This window comes from Sturnira hondurensis, unplaced genomic scaffold (genome assembly GCF_014824575.4).
Source record: "Sturnira hondurensis isolate 20B ecotype Veracruz unplaced genomic scaffold, ASM1482457v3 Scaffold0006437, whole genome shotgun sequence".
NCBI classification, from domain to species: Eukaryota; Metazoa; Chordata; class Mammalia; order Chiroptera; family Phyllostomidae; genus Sturnira; species Sturnira hondurensis.
The window spans coordinates 9,404,600-9,425,898 of record NW_028079068.1 but is presented as its reverse complement, the minus strand read 5'-3'; the positions used below and the strand labels follow the sequence as shown (position 1 = coordinate 9,425,898).

Below are 21,299 nucleotides of genomic sequence, written 5' to 3'. Positions count from 1 at the left end.
ATCGAAGTGAAGGGACAGAACGACCGACTTACTGCTCAACGACACACTGGGGGGTCTTCCTGGAGGCATAATGAACGCCATCTTGGCTCTGGCTTAGAAATACCCTCTTTGACTAGAATCACAAATGAATTTTAGGCTTTGTAGCCAGTCTGAAAACTAAAATTTTGACTTTTTTTACTGCTTCACTGAAGTTTTCTCAGTCTCTGCTTCTTTTACATCAGCCCAGAAGGCAGAAGAAAAACAGTTCTCTAGGAGTGAGAATTTTAACAAAAATTTTATTCATACATACTGGTATATTTTGGGGATGTCAGAGTCCTTAAAGAACTAGCCTACATGAAACACACTGAAAGTGCTCAAGCCCTGGCTGGTGTGGCTCAGTTGATTGAAGTGTCATCCCAGAACCGAAAGGTTGCAGGTTCGATTCCCAGCAGGACACATACCCAGGCTGCACATTCGAGCCCAGTCCAGGTGCGTGTGGGGGCAACCAACTGATGTCTCTTTCCCATTCTCACTCTCTAAAAGCAGTGATGAAATGTTCTCGGGTGAAGAGTAAAAAAAAAAAAAAATTCTTAAAAGTGCTCAAGTCATGGGTCCTCTGTCTATTCTCACAACTCACGCTCCTTTCACAGAGCCAGGAGAGCCAGGCTGGCTGTGCCTCCCTGGGCCCTGTGTGGAAACAGGTCCCCACAGTCAGATGCTGCCAGTGACGGTGACACTCACCGCTTCTGAAAGGGCAGGAGCTCCTGCGCATAAACCAGAACGAAGGAAACAGCATCAGCTGATCAAAAGGGAATTCAAACTTTATTTGTCAGAGTCACTCATTCCACTTCTCTCTGGGAAGGGCTGGGGTGTCTTCAGGATGAGCACGAGGACTCCCACTGCCGGAATATTCGGAATACTTTCCTTGATTTCTCAGAGAGACTCTACAGGTAGAAAAGCTCATCATTAGAGATTACATTCCTTCATCGAGATGAAGGATACATAGTAGCTTTAAGGCTTGGTCTGTACATTTCTCCCACAATGATGTAGCTATGTCTAGGATTAAGTCAAACAACTCAACCACGCACAGTGTATACATAATACATACCCAAAGCCAGACTAAAAAGTCAAGAGGCCTGCGTTCTGCTACTAAGCCTCTTGCCAACACACTCTCAGCCTCTAAAATATGGCTCATGTCCTCCCTTCAAGTATCTGCCCTAATCTTTGCACATGGGGATGACACTTCTGACCTACCATAGCGCAGCACGCACTTTGCAATGGCTTCTCATCCGTGATGCCTAGCTGGGGTTAATAGTACAATGAAAGGCCAAGGAATAAAACAAGGTTAAATGACCCTTAAGAGCTCAAACTATGACCTTGGCCTTCTCAGCTTCATGTTTTAGCCAGCAGAGCTAATAATAGGAAGACTCACTGCCACTTGATCGTGCGTATGAAGTAAGCTGATATTCTGAGAAATGGTGTTACAGGGAGACTAAACAATTCACTGAAACATGAAAAAGTTCTTGGTGATTTGGAACACTTGGTCCGCTTCCTTTGAGAGTCAGAAAGAGTATGCAAGGCTCAGTGAGAGCACTAACAGCCTCTTGCAAGATAATCCGCAGTGACCTCCGGTTTCTGACGTGACATTCTCGCTGCTTTTTTACCCTGTGCGGATGAGCATCTCAATCAAGCACAGTCCCAGGAGGGAGAAGTCTGAGCTCTTACCAGAGACCAAGGGGAATTCAGTTAATAAAGTGACAAAGTTGAAACAAACTTAAGTTGAGAAACAGTGTAACCTTTTTCCTAACATGTCTTGCCAAGGCCTGGTAAGCTCTGTGTGTCCCAGTCTGGGCGGCGGGGGGAGGGTTACAGGACAAGCTGCCAGAAAGGATTTCAAAAGTCCTGGGACCCAAGGCCACAAGTGAGGCCAACTTTTCCCACTCAAAAAAAAAAAAAAAGGTCCTGTGGGATTTCTTGTTGGTATGACACCCAGAGAGGGAGGTTATCAAAAGCTATCAGTACACTGTTTCATGAGGCTGTAGGCAGAGAGAGTTTATGAGTGGAGTCAATCTCTCTAATCTGAGAGGTAAGTCAAACATTTGTCTTCTAATAGCTTTATGCATTTTCAAGTTTTTTAAGTTGGAAAAATGCAGATTTTTTTCCTGCAAAAAACTGGGAGAACCCTCATTTGTATATTTACTAAGGGCACAAATGTACATTCCTGGGCTTTTAGCATCACTAGAGTTCCTCCCAGTGGAGTCCCGTGACCCTGTAAACACCTGCTGTTGAGAATGATTTTACTTTGTCTTTGGAGGGAACAGAAGTTAGAAATTACAATATTTATCCCAGGCAGGCTACAGAGCAACTTAGAGAATGAGCCAGCAAGGGAAACAGAACCCCATTTTTAGTTCCTTAATGCCCACCTCCTTAATGCCTTCCACCCTTTACACAGAGCAAACACGACTTGTTTTCTCAGCTGTCACGATGGACTGGCACTTCCCCACACGTGTGACCAGCGGCAGTCATGTCTGTGGCAACTAGTTGAGGTTCTGCGCCCAAGTATGGGGCCGTGGCACAGAGCAAAGGGACCCGCCCACCATGGGGAGTGAGACCGCAGCCCTGGAGTCAGAGCACAGCGCCCTAGACGCTACACTAACTGGCCGGGCTCCAGGGGCGAGTGACAGCGGCTGACGGGAAAAGCAGCTGTTTTGCAACCTGAGGCCGGGCAGCTGCCTCTTCATCGAATTCTGTTTTTTTCCACCTTCTCTCCTTGAGACATTTTGGTTGACAAAGCATTTCTCAGAATCTGACAGAATGCTATATGCTAAACTGCCGAAAGATCGAACCAGCTCCATGCCTGTTCTCTAGGATGAAGCAGACCGAGCCTAACTTGATTTGTGGAAGCTGAGGGCAGGCAGCTGCTAATTATAGGACTGGGCTCCGCTCCTTACCCCCCAAACAGCAAGTGCCCCACACCGTCAGGACAAACAGCTCATCTCACCACAGAGTCCGTTTCAGCTGGCTGGCTAGACTGTTTGTGGGCCAGGAGGATGTTCAGCACTGCCTTCCAGCCTGGCTCTGCCGGGCTGCTGGCATCTGCCTCTGTTCCACCGTTCTCCCTGGTTTCCCTGCCAAGTGGGATATTCACCCAAGGGCACCAGTCTCTATGCTGAGCAGTGGGATCAAAGAAGCTTCGTGGAGACATGTCCTGAGAGAGGAGGAAGAGAAACAGTGTCAACCAAGGGCGGATCTATGTAAATTCGGAGGCACTGCTGTTGGTGGTCAGGTCTGTCCCTGTCTCACTGCTGTCCTACACCCCACATACTTACTGCTCTCCAGAATCCACCCCAAAGAAACAAAGGCAAACCTGTACAATTTCCTCATCTTTGGGCCACCCCTCTGTCCCATCCTTAAACTTAGTCACAGGGTCTACTGGTAGCTGCGGGGCCAGGGAGGGCGCATGCCCGCTTCTCCGTGCTGCGTGCTGAGGGCGGGCACGCTCCTGGTGCTCAGTGACCTCCGCACGCAGGGGGTCACTCACCGAGCTGCTGGAAGAGCAGAGGCGAGCCCGTTTGGCTCTCCGGAGGGGACTGGACGGCACTTCCAGGCCAGAGCTGTCTCCTGTTCCCATGCTTCGGGTCACCGGGCGGGTCCTGGTGGTGGGGCTGGCGGCCTCGGGCTCGGTGCGGTCGACAGGACTGGAAGAGTCCCAGCTCCGGGTTCGGGAGAAGATGGGGCCTGGGCTGCGTTCAGCCTGAGGGAGGGAGACGATAATGGAGGTATACCAATGCTATTCATGACCAATGCTATTCATGACTGTGGTCGGGAGAGGTATTTCTAGAAGCATGTAAAAGTTAGTATTTTATAGTTTAAACCATAAGAATTTAGTTTCTGAACTGTGTGCATAACTGAATTCTTCAAAGAACATTAGATTACTACACAAAATAATTAATTTAGCAGTTCCATTGCAACTGCTGAATAAAACCAACGTGGTTAGAAGTGACTCCTAACTTAATGCCCAACTATCCCACTAACACCACCTGTGGCAAGACTGCTGTTTTTAAAAAGTCCACCCCACTCAGTTGGTTAAAGCATCGACCCACACACCGAAAGGGGGTGGGTCTGACTNAATGGAGGTATACCAATGCTATTCCTGACCAATGCTATTCATGACTGTGGTCGGGAGAGGTATTTCTAGAAGCATGTAAAAGTTAGTATTTTATAGTTTAAACCGTAAGAATTTAGTTTCTGAACTGTGTGCATAACTGAATTCTTCAAAGAACATTAGATTACTACAAAATAATTAATTTAGCAGTTCCATTGCAACTGCTGAATAAAACCAACGTGGTTAGAAGTGACTCCTAACTTAATGCCCAACTATCCCACTAACACCACCTGTGGCAAGACTGCTGTTTTTAAAAAGTCCACCCCACTCAGTTGGTTAAAGCATCGACCCACACACCGAAAGGGGGTGGGTCTGACTGCCGGTCAGGGCACACACCTAGGTTGCAGGCTCAATTCCTGTTGGGGGTGTGTATGGAAGGCAACCAGCTGGTATTTCTCTCTCACATCAACATTTCTCTGCCTGCCCCCCACCTTCCTCTCTCTCTAAAATCAGTAAACATATCCTCAGGGGAAGAATAAAATAAATAAATAAGACAACAAGCACCCCCCAAACAAGCCAATGAAGTCTATACCTGCTCCAGGCCCGGGGAGAACGTGGCATCCTGGCTCCGAGTCATCATCCTCCGGGGGGACTCGGGCACCAGGAGCAGGCGCTCTGGGCGCCCCTCGGGGCCTGGGACGGGGGAGCTGGTCAGGGCAAAGGACGAATCCAGGTCACTCGCGGACGACTCGATCTGCTGGAAACCCCAGAGCCCCACCTTCCTCACACAGTGCGAACACGTGATCAGGGAGAGCTGCGTGGGTTCCAAGGAAGAACTAGGCAGGAACAGAAACAGAGGGAGTTTTCGCAAAGGGTCACCCTTCCAAGGGCTAAGTGTAATGATTTGTGAGTACGCTCGGTCTCGTCAGACAAACCTGTGGAACAGCCCAGGGACAGGGAACCACGTCCCCACAGGGTTCTGGTCCCCTGCTCTCAGGACCCCAACTTCATCTCTCTCATCTGTTGCCCATAGAAATATCCGGGGGTCTTGGTGTGCTCTCCTATGGCTAGACTATTAAAAGTTACGTTTTATACATTTCCCTGTCCCTCTTAACTTGCTTTCCCTTTAAGTGAAAATTGTTCCTTCATCCACCGAAGAAAGCATATTCAAGTACACAGAGACCAGCTCCGACAGCCTTCCGCCTCAGAGGGGGTCTGCACTGAACCGGGTGGCCGGGACAGAAACACCAGAACAGGCCCAGGAGACTCCAGCTGGTGTTCCTGCGGTAGCTTTCAATCCATTTAACTCATTTTTCTTCCTTTCTGAAAGCAGCAGGGAGGCACACTGTTTACGGGAACACAAATTCCCAGCTGAGACATGACAATGAAAGAAACAAATTTCAGGTATGTTCAGAAATTTCTGAGTTCTAATTCTGGTTTTGTTATTGATCTTACTGTCCCCTCATGTCCCATCCCTTCAGTTTCTCTCTACCTCTGTTTTTCTTTTATGATCATCATTATTTAAGTAATTGACTTTACAGAGAGAGAGAGAGAGAGAAACAATGACTTGTTATTTCATTTTTTATGCATTCACTGGTTGATTCTTATATGTGCCCTGTCTGGGGATCGAACCCATAGCCTTGACATATGAGGACAATGCTTTAACCAACTGAGCTGCCTGGCCAGAACTGTTCTGTTTTTCTTACAGGAAATGCCATGTGATCTACAAATACTATTAGTGACTGATATATAAATGGGTGTATAATGCTGTCCCAGCTCATATCCCCAGTCAAATTTGACTGACCTACACGCCCAGCCACACACAGAGAGAATACAGGCAGTGACATGGACTTGGATGTCGGAGCCTAATTTGGTGGCAGTTTTTCTCTCGTCAGTTCCGTGATCAAGTTCATCTTCAAGCAGGTGCAGGAGAAGACTGATCTTGTCTTCTGTAAGGCACTACAAGGGAACAAAGGTAAAAAACTTCAAGTTTCAACCACCATGAAAATAAAATTACATTCAATGATACAATCAGGGGTGTCCAACTTCTCGGCATCTCTGTGTCACACACTGGAAGAGGAAGAGTTGTCTCGGGCCACACGTTAAAATACATGGCGACACGCAATAGCAAAGTAATCTCAGAAAGTTGTAAGTAAATTTACGATTTTCTGTTGGGCCACAGGTTGGATACCCCGGAATGCAGACAATACAAGGCAGAAACAACAAAGGCGTGGAGGCAGTGCTCGTCTCCAGAGAAGCAGTCCCACTAGGACAGGGCCGCAGCCTCATGCAGAAGCTTCCCAGGGTCTGCTGGTTGGGAGGGGGTGGTTTTCCTGGAAGGACCAAGTCTTTTCTTAGTACTGATCTGTTTTCAATTTACCAACCGCAGATTTTCTCAAACCCAAATAACGAAAAACGGTTACTGTTTGCATCTTGGCCTGACACCGAATTTGCTTTCTGACAGAACAACAGAGCTTGCCACAGTCTTTAAAAAACTATGACAGGGCCCTGGCTGGTGTAGCTCAGTGGACTGAGCGCGGGCCTGCGAACCACATGATCGCGGTTCGATTCCCAGTCAGGGCACATGCCTGGGTTGCAGGCCAGTTTCCAGTGGGGGACTCACGAGAGGCAACCATACACTGATACTTCTTCTCTCCTTCCTCCCCCTCTAAAGATAAATAAATAAAATCTTAAAAATAAATAAATAAATAAAAAATAAAAATAAAAAACTATGACAGGGTGGGGGGAAAAACAAACAAAAACTTGAAAAAGCAGAGTAACAGCCTCTGTGTCCTGTGCTGACGCTCGTCTCCAGGTGCCTGCCGGAGGACAAAACGGGCAGCAAACTGCAGTGCCGACGGGACGGGCCGGGACACCGCAGAGTTTCTGCTCACAGCCGACAGGGACTTTCTAGCGCCTCCTGCGGGCTTTCTCTGGGAAATGTTGCTCAAGAAATGAAGTAACATTTCAGTGTCTTCTGTTAAACAGTTTGAGTAACAAAGCCGAGATTAAATTGAATTCCTGCCACCTGAAGAATTGTGTCTCAAAATTTAAATGGAACTCACTTAAACCCCCACTAGTCACATTTCGGATGGAAATTAAAAACGCTCAGTTGAGAGACCAGCAAATGGTTCTCTTCATAGCAATTTGTACCCCGTCATTAAAAGAAACGCTTCATGTACAAATGCTGCCGACACCTGGAGGCCGCTGAGGGCCAGCCAAGAAAACTCACCATGGCCTTCAAGTCCTCCGGCCTCAGGGAAGGAAGCTGGAGGTCCAGGTGACAAAGGCTCTGAAAGCGATCCAGGAACTCACCGATGAGAACGGCGGGCTCGTTCAATGGCAACATCCTGAATCGATCTGTGGGGAAGTCAACGGAAGGGTTATGTTGGTACAAACTGTAACCAAAAAACTGTAAAACAATGGGGATATGTAAAACTGGTAAGATATTTGATGATATTAACAATTACTGATTTGGGGGGGATGGGGTTGTGATGACACTTTTGTGATTATCTTTAAGAAGCACAGTCTCAGGAAAGGTTTCTCAGAAGCAGTGAGGTCTAAGCTGAGTTGGAAACACCAGTAACAGTGTTAAAGCAAAGGTCCAAAAATGGCACGTTTGAGGAGTTTTAAGTAGTTTCACAGGGTTGGAACATGGTCTGCCTGTGGGGAGAGTAGCAGGAAACAAAGTGCGGAGTGGCCAGACCATGACTTTATTATATATGCAATGAGAAATCACTGATTTTTTTAAAGGAGAAAGTGATGTTACAGATATCATGCATTAGTTTAGAGCGGAGACTATAAGGGGTCTGGATGCAAAGAAATAAACTTAGCAGACATGAAAGTGATTTAAAGTAATAATTCCTGGCCCTGGCCAGGTAGCTCAGTTGGTTGGAGCGTTGTCCTGATACGCCAAGGTTATAGGTTCGATTCCCGGTCAGGATACATACAAGAATCAACCAATAAATGCATAAATAAGTGGAGCAACAAATTGATGTTTCTGACCCTGGCTGGGTGGCTCAGTTGGTTGGCATTCTCTCGTACACCAAGAGGCTGCAGGTTTAATTCCCTGTTGGGTGTGTTCAGGTGGCAACTGATTGATGTTTCTCTCTCTTCCCCCTCAATTAAAACCAATAAACATGTCCTCAAGTGAAGATAAAAAACAAACAACTAACTAACTAGAATCAATGGGAAAAATATGGACTTTAAAAAACCAAGTGAGGTTTAGAAATAAAAAGGAAACGTGTTCTAACGGCCAGTGGCTCAGGTCTGACAAACACGGGAGGAGAAACCAGGTCCCAACACCCTTCTGATTCTCTTCTGCTAACGCCGGGTGCGGTCTGACCGCTGCACACCTGAGACAGTGCCGATAAACCTCACGAAGTGAAAGGGAAGAAACTAAACCCACCATGCAAATGTTTTAACATCAAATTAATTGCACACTTTACAATTAATGTATATGAATGTCTGTCTACTTCAGTGTTTAAAATGTTCAAAATAATCAGTCCCAGTAAACTAGCAATTGTGATTTTAAAATTTTAAAGGAACTTAGTTTGTAATTATTGATAAAAGTTAGAATATACCTTCGAAATTATATTAGATATGCTTAATAAATTTAAGCATTACAGTATAATACTTGTGGGTATTCCTTTCTCAACACAAGAGTCTCTTGAATGTTAAAGAACCAACCCCAGGGACAGCATAATTGGAAGGTCATATTTGAGATCTACTTAGGGTGGAGCATGGATAGGACCAGGCGGCGATAACAAGAAGAGGCATTTAAGGTAGCTTCCAAGTGTCTGGGTAGGACAAGTGGAGAGGGGAAGGTCAGCATCATCTACCAAGATGGAGAAGACATAAGAGATGCCAAGTATTAAGTGTCAGATGACGAATTCAGTTTTACGCTGAGTTCTAGGTACTTACAAAACATTAAATAGACATACTTGGAAGGTAGGTGAAAATGGAAGTCCCGCTCAAAAGAGGGGTCTGGGTAGGAGTGAGAGGTCTGTAAGTGGCTGGCGGCTGAAGTTCCGAACAGGGTCGGGGAAGTGAGAGCTGGGAAGCACCAGCAGAGCTCTATGCGGATGCTCCAACACCTGGCCTGAGCGCACGGGCCCCAGACGAATTACATCCTCACAGGGCTGAGTTCTGTGTACTACCCAAAGAAACAGCGAGGCCAACAGCAAAAACCCGTGTTACACCGTCATCTTTACTTTTTTTTTTAAGAATTTTTAAAAAAGATTTTATTTACCTATCTTTAGAGGGGAAAGGAAGGAGAGAGGGAGAGAAATATCAATGTATGGTTGCCTCTCACGTGTCCCCCACTGGGAACTGGCCTGCAACCCAGGCATGTGCCCTGACTGGGAATCGAACCACGATCCTTTGGTTTGCAGGCCCTTGATCAATCCACCGAGCTACACTAGTCAGGGCTACTTTTTTTTTTTTTTTTTTTTTGCAGAGAGGAACTTTAAGTTTTAATCATTGAAGACCCTTTCCGCAAATTACATTAATTGGGAAACTCAAATACAATTTACCCAATAACATGCTCTTTTCACATACCCTATGTCATAAGATAGTATTAAAATATTCATGTTGTATCGATTTCCAAGGAGTTAAAATTCTTTTAGATATTTAATTAACACCAGGAACCATCTGTGCTCCTAAACCTACCATAGACAAAATGAATGTTTAGAGACCAAAGCTGGCTGGGGGAATCTAACACTACTCACTTGGTGGGCCTCGGTGACTTCCTACTTTAGCCCTCCTTGCGTTATGAAGTAGTCAGAACAGCTTGAGGGACTTCCCACGTGTAATGTATCACTTATCTACTAATTTCAGAGGAGTCTTCCAAGATTTAACTTAAAACTAAACATTTGGATCTCAGAATTTCATTTTTTAAATTTACATTTTATTTTTCAATTACAGTTTATATTCAATATTATTTTGTATTAGTTTTAGGTATATAACACGGTGATTAGACAATCATATAGTACTTTACAAAGTGTTGTCACCTTCACTTTAAAAATGTTATTTCTGCCCTGGCTGGTGTGGCTCGGTGGATTGAGTGCTGGCCTGCGAACCAAACGGTCGCTGGTTCGATCTCCAGTCAGGGCACATTCTTGGGTGGCAGGCCAGGTCAGATGGGGGTACGTGAGATGCAACCACACACTGATGCTTTTTTCCCCTCTCTTCCTCCCTTCTTTCCTCTCTCTCTAAAAATAAATAAAATATATTTTTTAAAAAGACCACTTTTTAAAAAAGATTACCCTCTTGTTCTACAGTGTTTTGCACACACATCAGTGGTCCCTGATTTGGGAGCATGCACCCTGCCATGGCCCTTCCACCTGGGGAACAAGAGGGCGCTTGCCCCTGGCTGAGGATCCAGACCTCTGGGGGACAGGCCCGACTGTGACGATATCCTGACTTCAAAGCCGTTATCCGAGTGTGCAGTTTTACTGTCATAAGCTGTAGATTTGCAATCACTCTTACTTGGGGTTCTGAGGGTCTTCTTTAGCGGCAGCCCTGTTTGTTACTAGTGCCGTTCGTGCACCAAAGGGAGCCAAGGTAGAACAAAGGGGGGCTTGCAATCTTAGGGAAAGTGGGGGGTTTGAAAGTAGATACGACCCTAGCTGCGGGTCCTCGCGAGGTGGTTTTAAGACTTCCGATTCTCTGTTTCCTTACCTTAAAAAACTGAGTTGATAATGTTTACATCCCAGTGCTCCTGTGAGGATTAAATGGCATAATGTATGCATGGCGAAGCTTTTGGCAGGTCAAATGCACTTACTTAAGTTAAGCAGTAGTGTAATATATGAATGTAAGTTAGTTCTTCTTGAAAAGCATGAATATAAAGATAGACCAACAACTTCAAAGACTGGATTTTCACAAAATAGATTGACAATATTAGAAGTGCAACGACCAAGGAAAGAAAGTTAGTGGGAAATCTTGGGAATAAGTACCTGGAGAGGGGCTATCTGGCCAGAAACAGAACTTCTCATGGGCAGTGCACAAGGCTGTCTTCAGCTCCGCACATCGCTCCTCATCTGAAACCCACACAGGTAACAACACTTAAAAACACTAGAGCGAGTCAAAATCCAACAGCCAAAAGCCTTAAGAGTATAGACTCAGCTATACATAGAAATAACTAAGAAAATTTACAAACATATGAAAATGTTAGCAATGCATCATCTTAATATCTTCTACAAAATAAGTTCTAAATCAAGATTCTAAGATCGATAACAAAGAAGGTACCATGTATCTTATAAGGCAGGGTATTCCAAAGCAGAGCCTGTACAAAACTCCTGTATCTCTTTGCCTAAGCATAAAGTTTAGAACCATAGAGTAAACATACTACTGTTAGTTTCCCAGAATAAAGTCAAGTTTACTCTAAAGCAGTTTAGTTTTTCAATAAAGTTAATCACTGAAGTTCATAATTAGAGTGAAGACAAGCACAAATTCACCTTGTTATATTTGAGGGGGTACCCCAAAAACCCAGAATTATCTTCTGGAGGGTGGGCCCCTTGTAGCACAGGCTTCCCTTGCTAGGTGAGTGTTCTAGGAACCCATCTGTATCAGTGGACCAGCTGGCGTTGTTGTGAGAGGCTGCCTTTAGCCTCAGTGAATTTTTTTTTGAAGACTCTTTCAATGAGTTTGCCCATTTCATGACGGGTGATTTAGGAGCATACCTGTCCACACACACAGTGTTCAGCAGTTTTTGACCCAAAACAGCAAGACCTTAGTGCCCCACCTTCTCTATTCATCTGATCTTGCCCCGGGAGACTTTTTGTTTCCCTGGATGAAAAAAGTCCTCAGAGGGAAATGTTTTTGCTAATGTGGAAGAAGTGAAACAAGAAATGGCAGAAGCACCAAAAGGCATCAAAACTGACTAGTTCAAAAACTGTTTTGAGCACTGGAAAAAACATCTCAATAGGGGTATTGCATCAAATGGAGTATTTTGAAGGTGACTGAAGTTTAAACATGTAAGAATAAATACACAGTTTTTTATAAATAAGTTCCGGGGGGTTTGGGGGTTCCCCCTCATATAGTAATACACATCTTTGAACTGGTCTCTTCAGAAAAAAACTGTATAGTATACTTTTGAGTATGGAGAAAAATGCAAGCTGTACTCGATACTCACATCTGCGGAAATCGAAAGCTGGCTGTAAACTGGCACAGAGAAAAGCCTGGCAGCTGGAGCACTTGAGCATGTCACACTCCACGGCGACCCAGCCGTATTTCGCACACACGAGTGGAGACAGCTCGGAGGGCTTGCCCGCCCATTTCAAAGAGTGTCCACGTTAAGGAAAAGAGCACTGCCAGGGCATTAACACGACTAAGTCAGAAATTACAGTTTTCACTCATTCTTTATGTAAACCGAAATAAACATATTAAAATGAGGGGAAAAGCAGTAGGAAAAAGTGTCAAAACTATTTTGAAAGAACAGGTACATAACTTCACATAATGATGAAGGTCGTTTGAGTAATAAGTACAGTGAAAAAGTTATTAACCTTTTCTCTACGTATTTTATATCTTTAATTTTTAATTTTTTTATTTAATTCTTGTTCAAGTAGTTTTCTGTCTTGTATTCCCAGCCCTGCCCCCGCCCCCAGTGCTCCCCACCTCCTTCCATATTTTATATCTTTAAAGTGTCTATTTTATTACTGGGGTGGGATAGCACACAGAAGCCACTCACAGGCACCTAATGTGACACCCTAGGGATTTAAAAACACTAGTGGAAGCCCTGGGGTATGCCTGAGTAATAGAGAGCATGGTGAAAGTCAAACAAGCGGAAATACTTCCCACCACTCACCTATGCGCCCCTATTGTGCCACGTCCATCTTCACCTCCCAAGGAGCAGTCAGTAAAGTGAGTCATCCTCTTCAGTGTTTCCCCTGCCCCGAGTCTGACCGCCATTACCAGTGTGTGTACGCAGTCTACATGGTCTCAACAGGCTGGGAGCACCAAGCGTGCCCCCAAGGACGTGCTTGGGAAAGTGTTCTCAGACATTCACTGATATTTCACATTCAGCACTCAGCTTTTTATAGTTTACCTAAAGAATTCTGATTTTACAGAATACACAGAGGGGAAGGATAAAGCGTGAAAGAAGATGTAGGAAAGTTCTACACTGTCGTAAGAAATGTGAGAATTTGTAAATATGCCAGTATTAGCAAAAGAAGGATTTAAAGGCCAGAAAACAGAATTTAGATGTAAATGTTAAAAGAGCTGGGATTATCTAGAATAAAATAGAATCATTTAACTAGCTTAAGTTAAATAAATAATTATCACTTATATATTTATAATTATATATATTTACAGTGATCAATTTGTATCCAATGAGAAGAGAATAAAAAGAAAAATGGCTCTAAATACTATATTAAAGTCACAAATTAGAATAGTGACTTTACCATGGGAATGACTGACACACACTGCCGTTTACCAAGTATCAGAGGGGTGGGCACTGCCGGTAAAGGGAAAACCAAAATCCCGTGCCACTCGGCAGGATGCAGTGAGAACAAACAGCACTTCTGAAACACCCCTGCATCACCTGGACCTACTCACAAGGAAATGTCAGGCACACGTGAACTGAAGTACACTCTACAGAATAAGTGGCCTCAGCCCCCTCGCCTCTTTGCCCGCTCCAACAAGATCGGGTGTTTTGTGGTCAAAAGGTCCTTGGCAAGTTCATGCAGGAAGCCCTGCCACTGATGACATCATTCTCCCAGACACACGGGACTAGGTCTTTGTCTGGGCTGGAAAGGATTCTCAAGAAGAGGCAAAGACAGAAGCCTTGACCTTTGCTAAGCAAAAGAGATGAACCCAGCTAACCGCGCAAGGTGGACTCCCGTCACCGTGGCTGAGTGAGGTTTCGAGCCCCCCTCTTTCGTGGGCTCATCCCTGGCTGGGATGACGACTACTGGTCTATGGACCCCCTGGACAGCGCCACTGCTGAGTTGGCTGCCTGAGGAAGGTAGGCCTCATCCCTGTCACTGGTTAGTGCCTTCTAGAACTGTCCATCCCTCAAAGAGACCTCAAAGCAGGGCCACCCAGGTATGTGTGTTTTTCACAGTAGCCAAAAACAGCCCTGCAAAAATTTAGGGTTCTGTCAAAATTGTCTCAGGTATCTGTGCTTTTGGGAATTAAAGTTCCCAATAAAAGCTTTTTTGAAGCGTGAAAAATAAATAACTGGCCTGTAATCTTCAAAAATATCAACATCATGAACTTCAAGGAAAAACTGGGATTCTCAACCGGATCCTTATGCTATAAAGAACATTACTGAGTCCTAGCCGGGTAGCTCAGTTAGATAGAGCATTGTCCTGGTACACCAAGGTTGCGGGTTCATTCTCCCATCAGGGCACATACAGGAAGCAACCAATGAATTCATAAATAAGTGGAACAACAAATTGACGTCTCTCTCTCTCTCACTCTAAAATTAATCAACTAAACAAATTTAAAAAATTATAGGGACAATAGATGAAATAATTGGGGTCAGAGGGGTAATTTATTATGTGAATTTCTGGACTTTGATGATTGTATTGTGATTACAAAGGAGAATATCCTTGTTTGCGGGAAATATTTGGGGACTTTGGCAACTTACTTTCAAGTAGCCCAGGAAGAAAGTTCCTTTTAACCTGTGCCAACTTTTCTGTAAGTATATAACTATTTTAATTTTTTTTAAAGATTTTATTTATTTATCTTTAGAAGGGAAGGGAAGGAGAGAAGGAGAGAAACATCAATGTGTGGTTGCCTCTTGTAAGTCCCCTGCTGGGAACTGGCCTGCTACCCAAGCATGTGCCCTGACTGGGAATCGAACCACGATCGTGTAGTTTGCAGGCCTGCACTCAATCCACTGAGCTACACCAGCCAGGGGTTAGTTTTTTTTTTTAAGATTTTACTTATTTATCTTGAGAGAGTAAGGGAAGGAGAGAGGGAGAGAAATATCAATGTATGGTTGCCTCTTGTGCTGTCCCCTGATGGGAACTGGACTGCAACCTAGGCATGTGCCCTGACTGGGAATCGAACCGCGATCCTCTGGTTCACAGGCCCGCACTCAATCCACTGAGCTACACCAGCTAGGGCTATTTTAAATTTTTAAAAAACCATTCTAAGTGAGTAGAACATAGCAAAAGCAAAGGGACATCACTTCTGAGATGAGGTTACAGTCTAGCTTCTGTCTTGCTCTCTTGCTTGCTCACGCGGATGGAAGCCGGCTGCCATGTTGTGGGCTGTCCATGGAAAGGCCCATGTGGAAGAAACACAGGGAAGTCTCCGGCCAACAGCCAGAACAGAGCTGAAGCCCTCAATCCAACAATCACCAGGAAACGAATCCTGTCAACAACCATGTTAGATCTGAAGTGGATCTTTTCCCAGTAGAGCCCTAAGATGACTACAGCCCCAGCCTATACCTCAGAGCAGTCTGTGAGAGACCCTGAGTCAGAGAGCTCAGCTCTCTGGGCCTGGATTTCTGATCCTCAAAAACTGTGAGTTAATAATGGTTTCTCGTTTGAAGCCACTGAATTTTAGGGTAATTTGTTTTGCAACAATAGATCTAACATACGGAAGAAAATCTAGACAGAGAGAAAAAGCACAGTAATTTCAAAAAAAAATATTAGGTTTGGAATTCTGGCCAAGAGGGAAACATAGGTAGACACACTGTGCCTCCTTGCACAACCAAAATATGAACAACAACAATTTAGAAACAAAATAAAAACCAGAACTGACAGAAAACTGAACTGTATCGAAGTCCCACAGCCAAGAAGTTAAAATAGACAAATTCATCCAGACCGGTAGGAGGGGCGGAGTCAGGCGCCAGTCGGAGAGGGGTCATGGTAAAAGAAGTGGTAGCACCAGGCACGTAAGGCAGTAGCTGACAAACCCCAGGCATGCAAGCCGGCAGCAGGTGGACCCTGAGCGCGCAGGTGGCAGACCCCACTTGGGGTGGCAATGGGCAGACCCAGCAAGGAGGCCACTGTGAAGCAGGACACGACACGCAAAGCAGCTGGCTGACCAGGGTCCCACATTCCCACACAGATAAACCAAGCGAAACTGGGGAGCAGGAAAGACTGTGCAACCCAGGGTTCCAGTGCAGGGAAATAAAGCCTCAAAACATTGATTGAAAACACCTGTGGGGGCTGAGGTGCTGGGAGACTCCCAGCCTCACAGGAGAGTTCATTACAGAGACCCACAGGGGCCTAGGACGTACACAAGCTCAGCCAAATGGGAATCAGCACCGAAAGGGCCCAGTTTGCTTGGGGGAAGTGGCGGAAGGGACTGAAATCCAACAGACTGGAGCAAGTGCCATTGTTCCCTCTCAGATCTCGTCCCCACATACAGCTTCACAACACAGTAATTGGATTGCCCTGCCCTCATGAACACCTAAGGCTCCGCCCCTCACTATGTAACAAGACAAAAAAAAAAAGGCCCAAACAAAAGAACAGATCAAAGCTCTAGAAATAATACAACTAAGCCATGAGAGATAGCCAACCTACCAGATGCATAGTTCAAAGCACTGGTGATCAGGATGCTCACAGAACTGGTTGAATTTGGTCACAAATTAGATGAAAAAATGAAGGATATGAAAAGTGAAATGAAGAAAAATGCACAGGGAACCAATAATGATGGGAAGGAAACTGGGACTCAAATCAGAAGGAAGAAAGAAACAACCAAACAGAAAAGAATGAAGAAACAAGAGTTCAAAAAAATGAGGACAGGCTTAGGAACCTCCAGGACATCTTTAAACATTCCCACATCCAAATTATAGGGGTACCAGAAGGGGAAGAGCAAGAGCAACAAGTGGAAAAGTTATTTGAACAAATAATGAAGAACTTCCCCAATCTGGCAAAGGAAATAGATTTCTAGGAAATCCAGGAAACTCAGAGAGTCCCAAAGAAGCTGGACCCAAGGACGAACACACCAAGGCACGTCATAATTACATTAGCCAAGATTAAAATGAAGGAGAGAATCCTAGAAGCAGCAAGAGATAAGGAGACTGTTACCTACAAAGGAGTTCCCATCAGACTGTCAGCTGATTTCTCAAAAGAGACCTTATAGGCAAGAACCTACATCCAAGATTGCTCTATCTAGCAAAGCTTTCATTTAGAATGGAAGGGCAGATAAAGTGCTTCTCAAATAAGGTCAAGTTCAAGGAGTTCATCATCACCAAGCCCTTATCATATAAAATGTTAAAGGGACTTATCTAAGAAAAAGAAGATAAAAAACATGTATAGTAAAATGACAGCAAACTCACAATTATTAACAACCACACCTAAAACAAAAACAAACTAAGCAAACTAGAACAGGAACAGAACCACAGAAATGGAGATCACATGGAGGGTTAGCAACAGGGGAGTGAGAGGGGAGAGAGGGGGAAAAGGTACAAAGAATATGTGGCATAGATGGTAGGCAGAAAATAGGCAGAGGGAGGGCAAGAATAGTATGAGAAACGTAGAAGCTAAAGAACTTAGTTCATGGACATGAACTAAAGGAGGGGAATGTGGGTGGGAGAGGGGGTGGAGGGGAATGAAGAGGGGAAAATGGGACAACTGTAATGGCACAATCAATAAAATATATTTAAAAAAACAGGTTTGGTTGCTAAGAGCCTTACATTATAATCCTGCCTCTGCTACATGCTAGGAGGCTGACCTTTGTCAAGTCACACAGCTTAAGTGAACTGCTTCCTCTTCTGTAAAATGAGTATAATAATAGTGATACCTATTTTCATAGGCTTATGGTGAAGATCAAATGTGATAATATATGTGAAAACACATTACGTACAAATGTTAGTTATTGTTCCTTCTCCTCTCAGGCTCTTAGTTTTCTTCTTCTGTAATGGGAGGTTAGATCATCTAAATGTTCCTTCGAGGGACTTTTTTTTAAACTTTCACCTAAGGATATGTTTACTGACTTCAGAGAGGGGAGGTGAGGGTGGGGGGGGAGAGAGAGAGAAACATTGATGTGAGAGAGAGACACTGACTGGCTACCTCCCATATGTGCCCTAACTGGGGATTGAACCTGCAACTTTTTGGTGTACAGGACAATGCTCCAACCAACCGAACCACCCAGTCAGGACTGAGGAATAACATTTTATGAGCTACTTTTTCTATAAAATTTCTTATCAAGTTTAATTCTTAAATTGAAGACATCAGAGTAAGTAGTGTTATCATTCTAGCAGTATGCAAATAGCACAACCCACATGAACCAAAAAAGGATATAGAAAATGTTTCCACTCTGCTAAAGAAGGCTTCTTTGCTTGTAGATTCCAATGGAGGCTGTTCTGCTTCGGGTGATCCATTAACTGATTGGAATGTGGCAGATGTCTCCTTCCTAAAATAAAGTGGCAGAACTGTCGGTAAGCCCTGGCATCATGTTGCTTAAACATTTTGTTTCTAGCTTCTCTGCACTTCATTTCATCAATCACACCACGCTGAATTTTAACCTTTCTAAAAATCCTTTCAGTCATGTTACTCCTCTGCTTAGCATTTTCAATGATTTCACAGTACAGTCAGCGCTCTGTATCTGCAAATTCCGCACGTGCAGATTCAACCAACTGTTGACAGAAAATATTTGGGGGAAAAAGTTATATTTCTGCTCACGTGAGCTATGTAGTTAAGGCTATGGTGGTTGCATCCAAATGGAACATGTACTTTTTTCCTTGTCATTATTTCCTAAACAACTCAGTGTAACAACTATTTACACTGTATTAAGCATTATAAGGGATCTAGAGATGAGTTAAAGTATATGGGAGGGTGAACGTAAGTTATATGCAAACACTATGTCATTTTATATAAAGGACTTGGGCATCTGAGTGTTTGGGTATCTGAATGTGGTCCTGGATGATGGTACTTACTAAATAGAATCCAAATTCTTCAGTTTTGGCATTCAAATCTCTTTACAGTTCAGCCATACCTAAGTTCAAGCAAATTCTACCTGCGCAGTGCTCCGCTAATCCCACACTGGCAATCTGTTTACCTGGCTCCTTCACTGTTCCCTGACAATATTTTGCGTAACTTTAGTAAACACAAAATAAGGCTCTGGGCTTCTGTGCATCATACAATTTGAACATCTTAAATTCTTGCATCATATAATTTGAACATCTTAAATTCTTTTTTTATTTATTTTTTAAAGATTTTATTTATTTATCTTTAGAGAGGAAGGGAAGGAGAGAAGGAGAGAAACATCAATGTATGGCCGCCTCTCATGAGTCCCCTGCTGGGAACTGGCCTGCAACCCAGGCTCCTGCCCTGACTGGGAATCGAACCGCGATCATATGGTTCGCAGGCCAGTGCTTAATCCACCGAGCCACACCAGCCAGGGCTGAACATCTTAAATCTGTGTAAGAGCAGAAAAAACAATCTTGATACTTCTACCTGGATATCCACTCCTCCCCAAAACACACTCCTTTGAAAAGTCAAATGAAAGTAAAGACCTTTAGGCAATTTCATGAAAAAAATTCAGGAAGAAAAAAATCAGCAAAAAGCAATTCTCTTATTTTCAGTGAACTGTATTTCAACAGTGCTAGGGGAGGGGTATAGGGAGGAATGGCTGAAGACAAGTCATTTTAATAAAATCAGTATTACTCAAAAGAAAGACATTTTTAATAAGAATCTTCAGAGAGTCACAGAAAGCCTCAGGGAGGTGTGGTTCTTGGAAAAAACTCAGAGGATTCATAAACTTGGAAGAGGAAAAAATGGCATTTTACTAACCTCTAATTAAAATTTACCATTTCCTTCAATTATGAATAAAGATAATAAATAAAACCATAGAAGCAGCAGCAATACCTATGCATTTGTAACAAACGGAGATTACAGATATTCTGTCATTACATTATGGTTGTTGCATGTATTTTCAAATACTGTTTATGCTTATCACTACAAAATTATGGTAAGTAACAAATATATGGCTAGATATTAATTAAATCTTTAATAATGAAGCACGTTACTGCATCACTCCTTTTCTACTTCATTAATTCCATTCCAGTGTAATTGGCTTCCTTTATAATCCTATGTAATTTACTTATATATAAAACACTATTCAGAAGGGGTTCAAAAGCTTTACCAGGCTGCCAAAGGTGTCTACGGTTCAAAAATAGGGCTAAGAAGCCCAACTCAGAGATATCAGGTGCGCACAGTTAGAGGTCTTTTTCCCTTCCCTCCAAAACCTGACTTATGACAATTTTCGGTCCCTTGGTGCCGAATCGTCCACATCCCGAGGAGATTAAAGCAGCCTAAGCAGTTTCTCTTAGACCCCGGGACCAAGCCAACCTCCATTCGAGTCGCCCACTCAGGGGACTCCCCCAAGCCCTGACTGCCCCAAACCCGGTTTAATCAGCTGGCCCCAGGACAAGGCGGACTCTCGAACTCACGTTTCAGTGCCGCCCTCTTCCAGGGCAATACCCTCATCTATCAGCTGCCGGACTTTCTGGGGAGTCCCTTCTGGGGAACGAACAACCGCACCCCAATTCTTCTCAACCCCCACCGCAAATGCGAGGCCCTCGCTGGGCGCCGCCATCTTGGTCCGTCGCCGAGTTGCTTCCCCACAGGTTTGATGGCTGAGGTACTTCCGTTCTGGGGAGGTTAACATCCTCCTCCGGAGGTATCCTCCTGCGCATGCCCACGACCGCCCGCAGAGAGTGACCGCGGGACCCAACGCTTGTCAGCAATGTAAGAACCATGCGTACCACAGGAGGGCTCTGGTGTTTAGATTTGGATCATAATCGTTTCCTTTACGCAAGAGCATTTTGGGGCTGATGAAGGGGGTTTTAGAGAGCTATCTCTCCAAATTAAGCAGGAAGGGGCCCAGTTTAGTCTTCAAGTAATTAAGTTCAATTCAATGGCCCTCCTAAATTATCTTTCTACATGTGAGGACTTGGCGATTGTCACTTGGGAGTAAATAATTTAGAATCCTTAGAAGCCATATTATGGGTAGGTTTACAAGTCTGACATTTAGCATTATTGAACACTCTCTCCCTCCTTTGTGCAACAAATACATCTATTGAAAGTGCCCATGCCCTGGCTGGTATAGCTCAGTGGTTTGAGCACAGGCCTGTGAAGCAAAGGGTTGCTGGTTCAATTCCTAGTCAGGGCACATGACTGGGTTGCAGGCCAGGTCCCCAGTAGGGGACACATATGAGGCAACCACACACTGATGTTTCTCTCCCACTCTGTCTCCTTCCTTTCCCTTCTCTCTAAAAATAAATAAATAAAATACATTTTTTAAAAAAGAA

At 44.2% G+C, this 21,299-nt stretch overlaps 1 protein-coding gene across 1 annotated transcript; it reads right to left on the bottom strand.

Annotated features, from left to right (window-relative positions):
* Positions 1–359: 359 nt before the first annotated feature.
* Positions 360–20,607, bottom strand: ZC3HC1 (zinc finger C3HC-type containing 1). Its single transcript, XM_037049204.1, has 10 exons — positions 20,439–20,607; positions 18,289–18,400; positions 12,219–12,369; positions 11,041–11,124; positions 7,317–7,444; positions 5,889–6,043; positions 4,677–4,920; positions 3,521–3,733; positions 2,981–3,187; positions 360–923 (listed from the first exon to the last, which is right to left on the bottom strand). The coding sequence occupies exons 1-10, from the start codon at positions 20,582–20,584 to the stop codon at positions 855–857; spliced, it is 1,509 nt and encodes a 502-aa protein (XP_036905099.1). The 5' UTR covers positions 20,585–20,607; the 3' UTR covers positions 360–854.
* Between the last annotated feature and the right edge of the window lie 692 nt (positions 20,608–21,299).

What these genes read in the sequence shown, in the direction of transcription:
- ZC3HC1 (XM_037049204.1), bottom strand. Translation starts at nt 20,584, where the DNA reads ATGGCGGCGCCCAGCGAGGGCCTCGCATTTGCGGTGGGGGTTGAGAAG. An exon ending in TCTCCCCGGGCCTGGAGCAG is followed by an intron (nt 3,734 to 4,676) that starts GTATAGACTTCA and finishes TCCCTCCCTCAG; the next exon opens with GCTGAACGCAGCCCAGGCCC. An exon ending in CAGCTGAAACGGACTCTGTG is followed by an intron (nt 924 to 2,980) that starts GTGAGATGAGCT and finishes TTCTACCTGTAG; the next exon opens with AGTCTCTCTGAGAAATCAAG.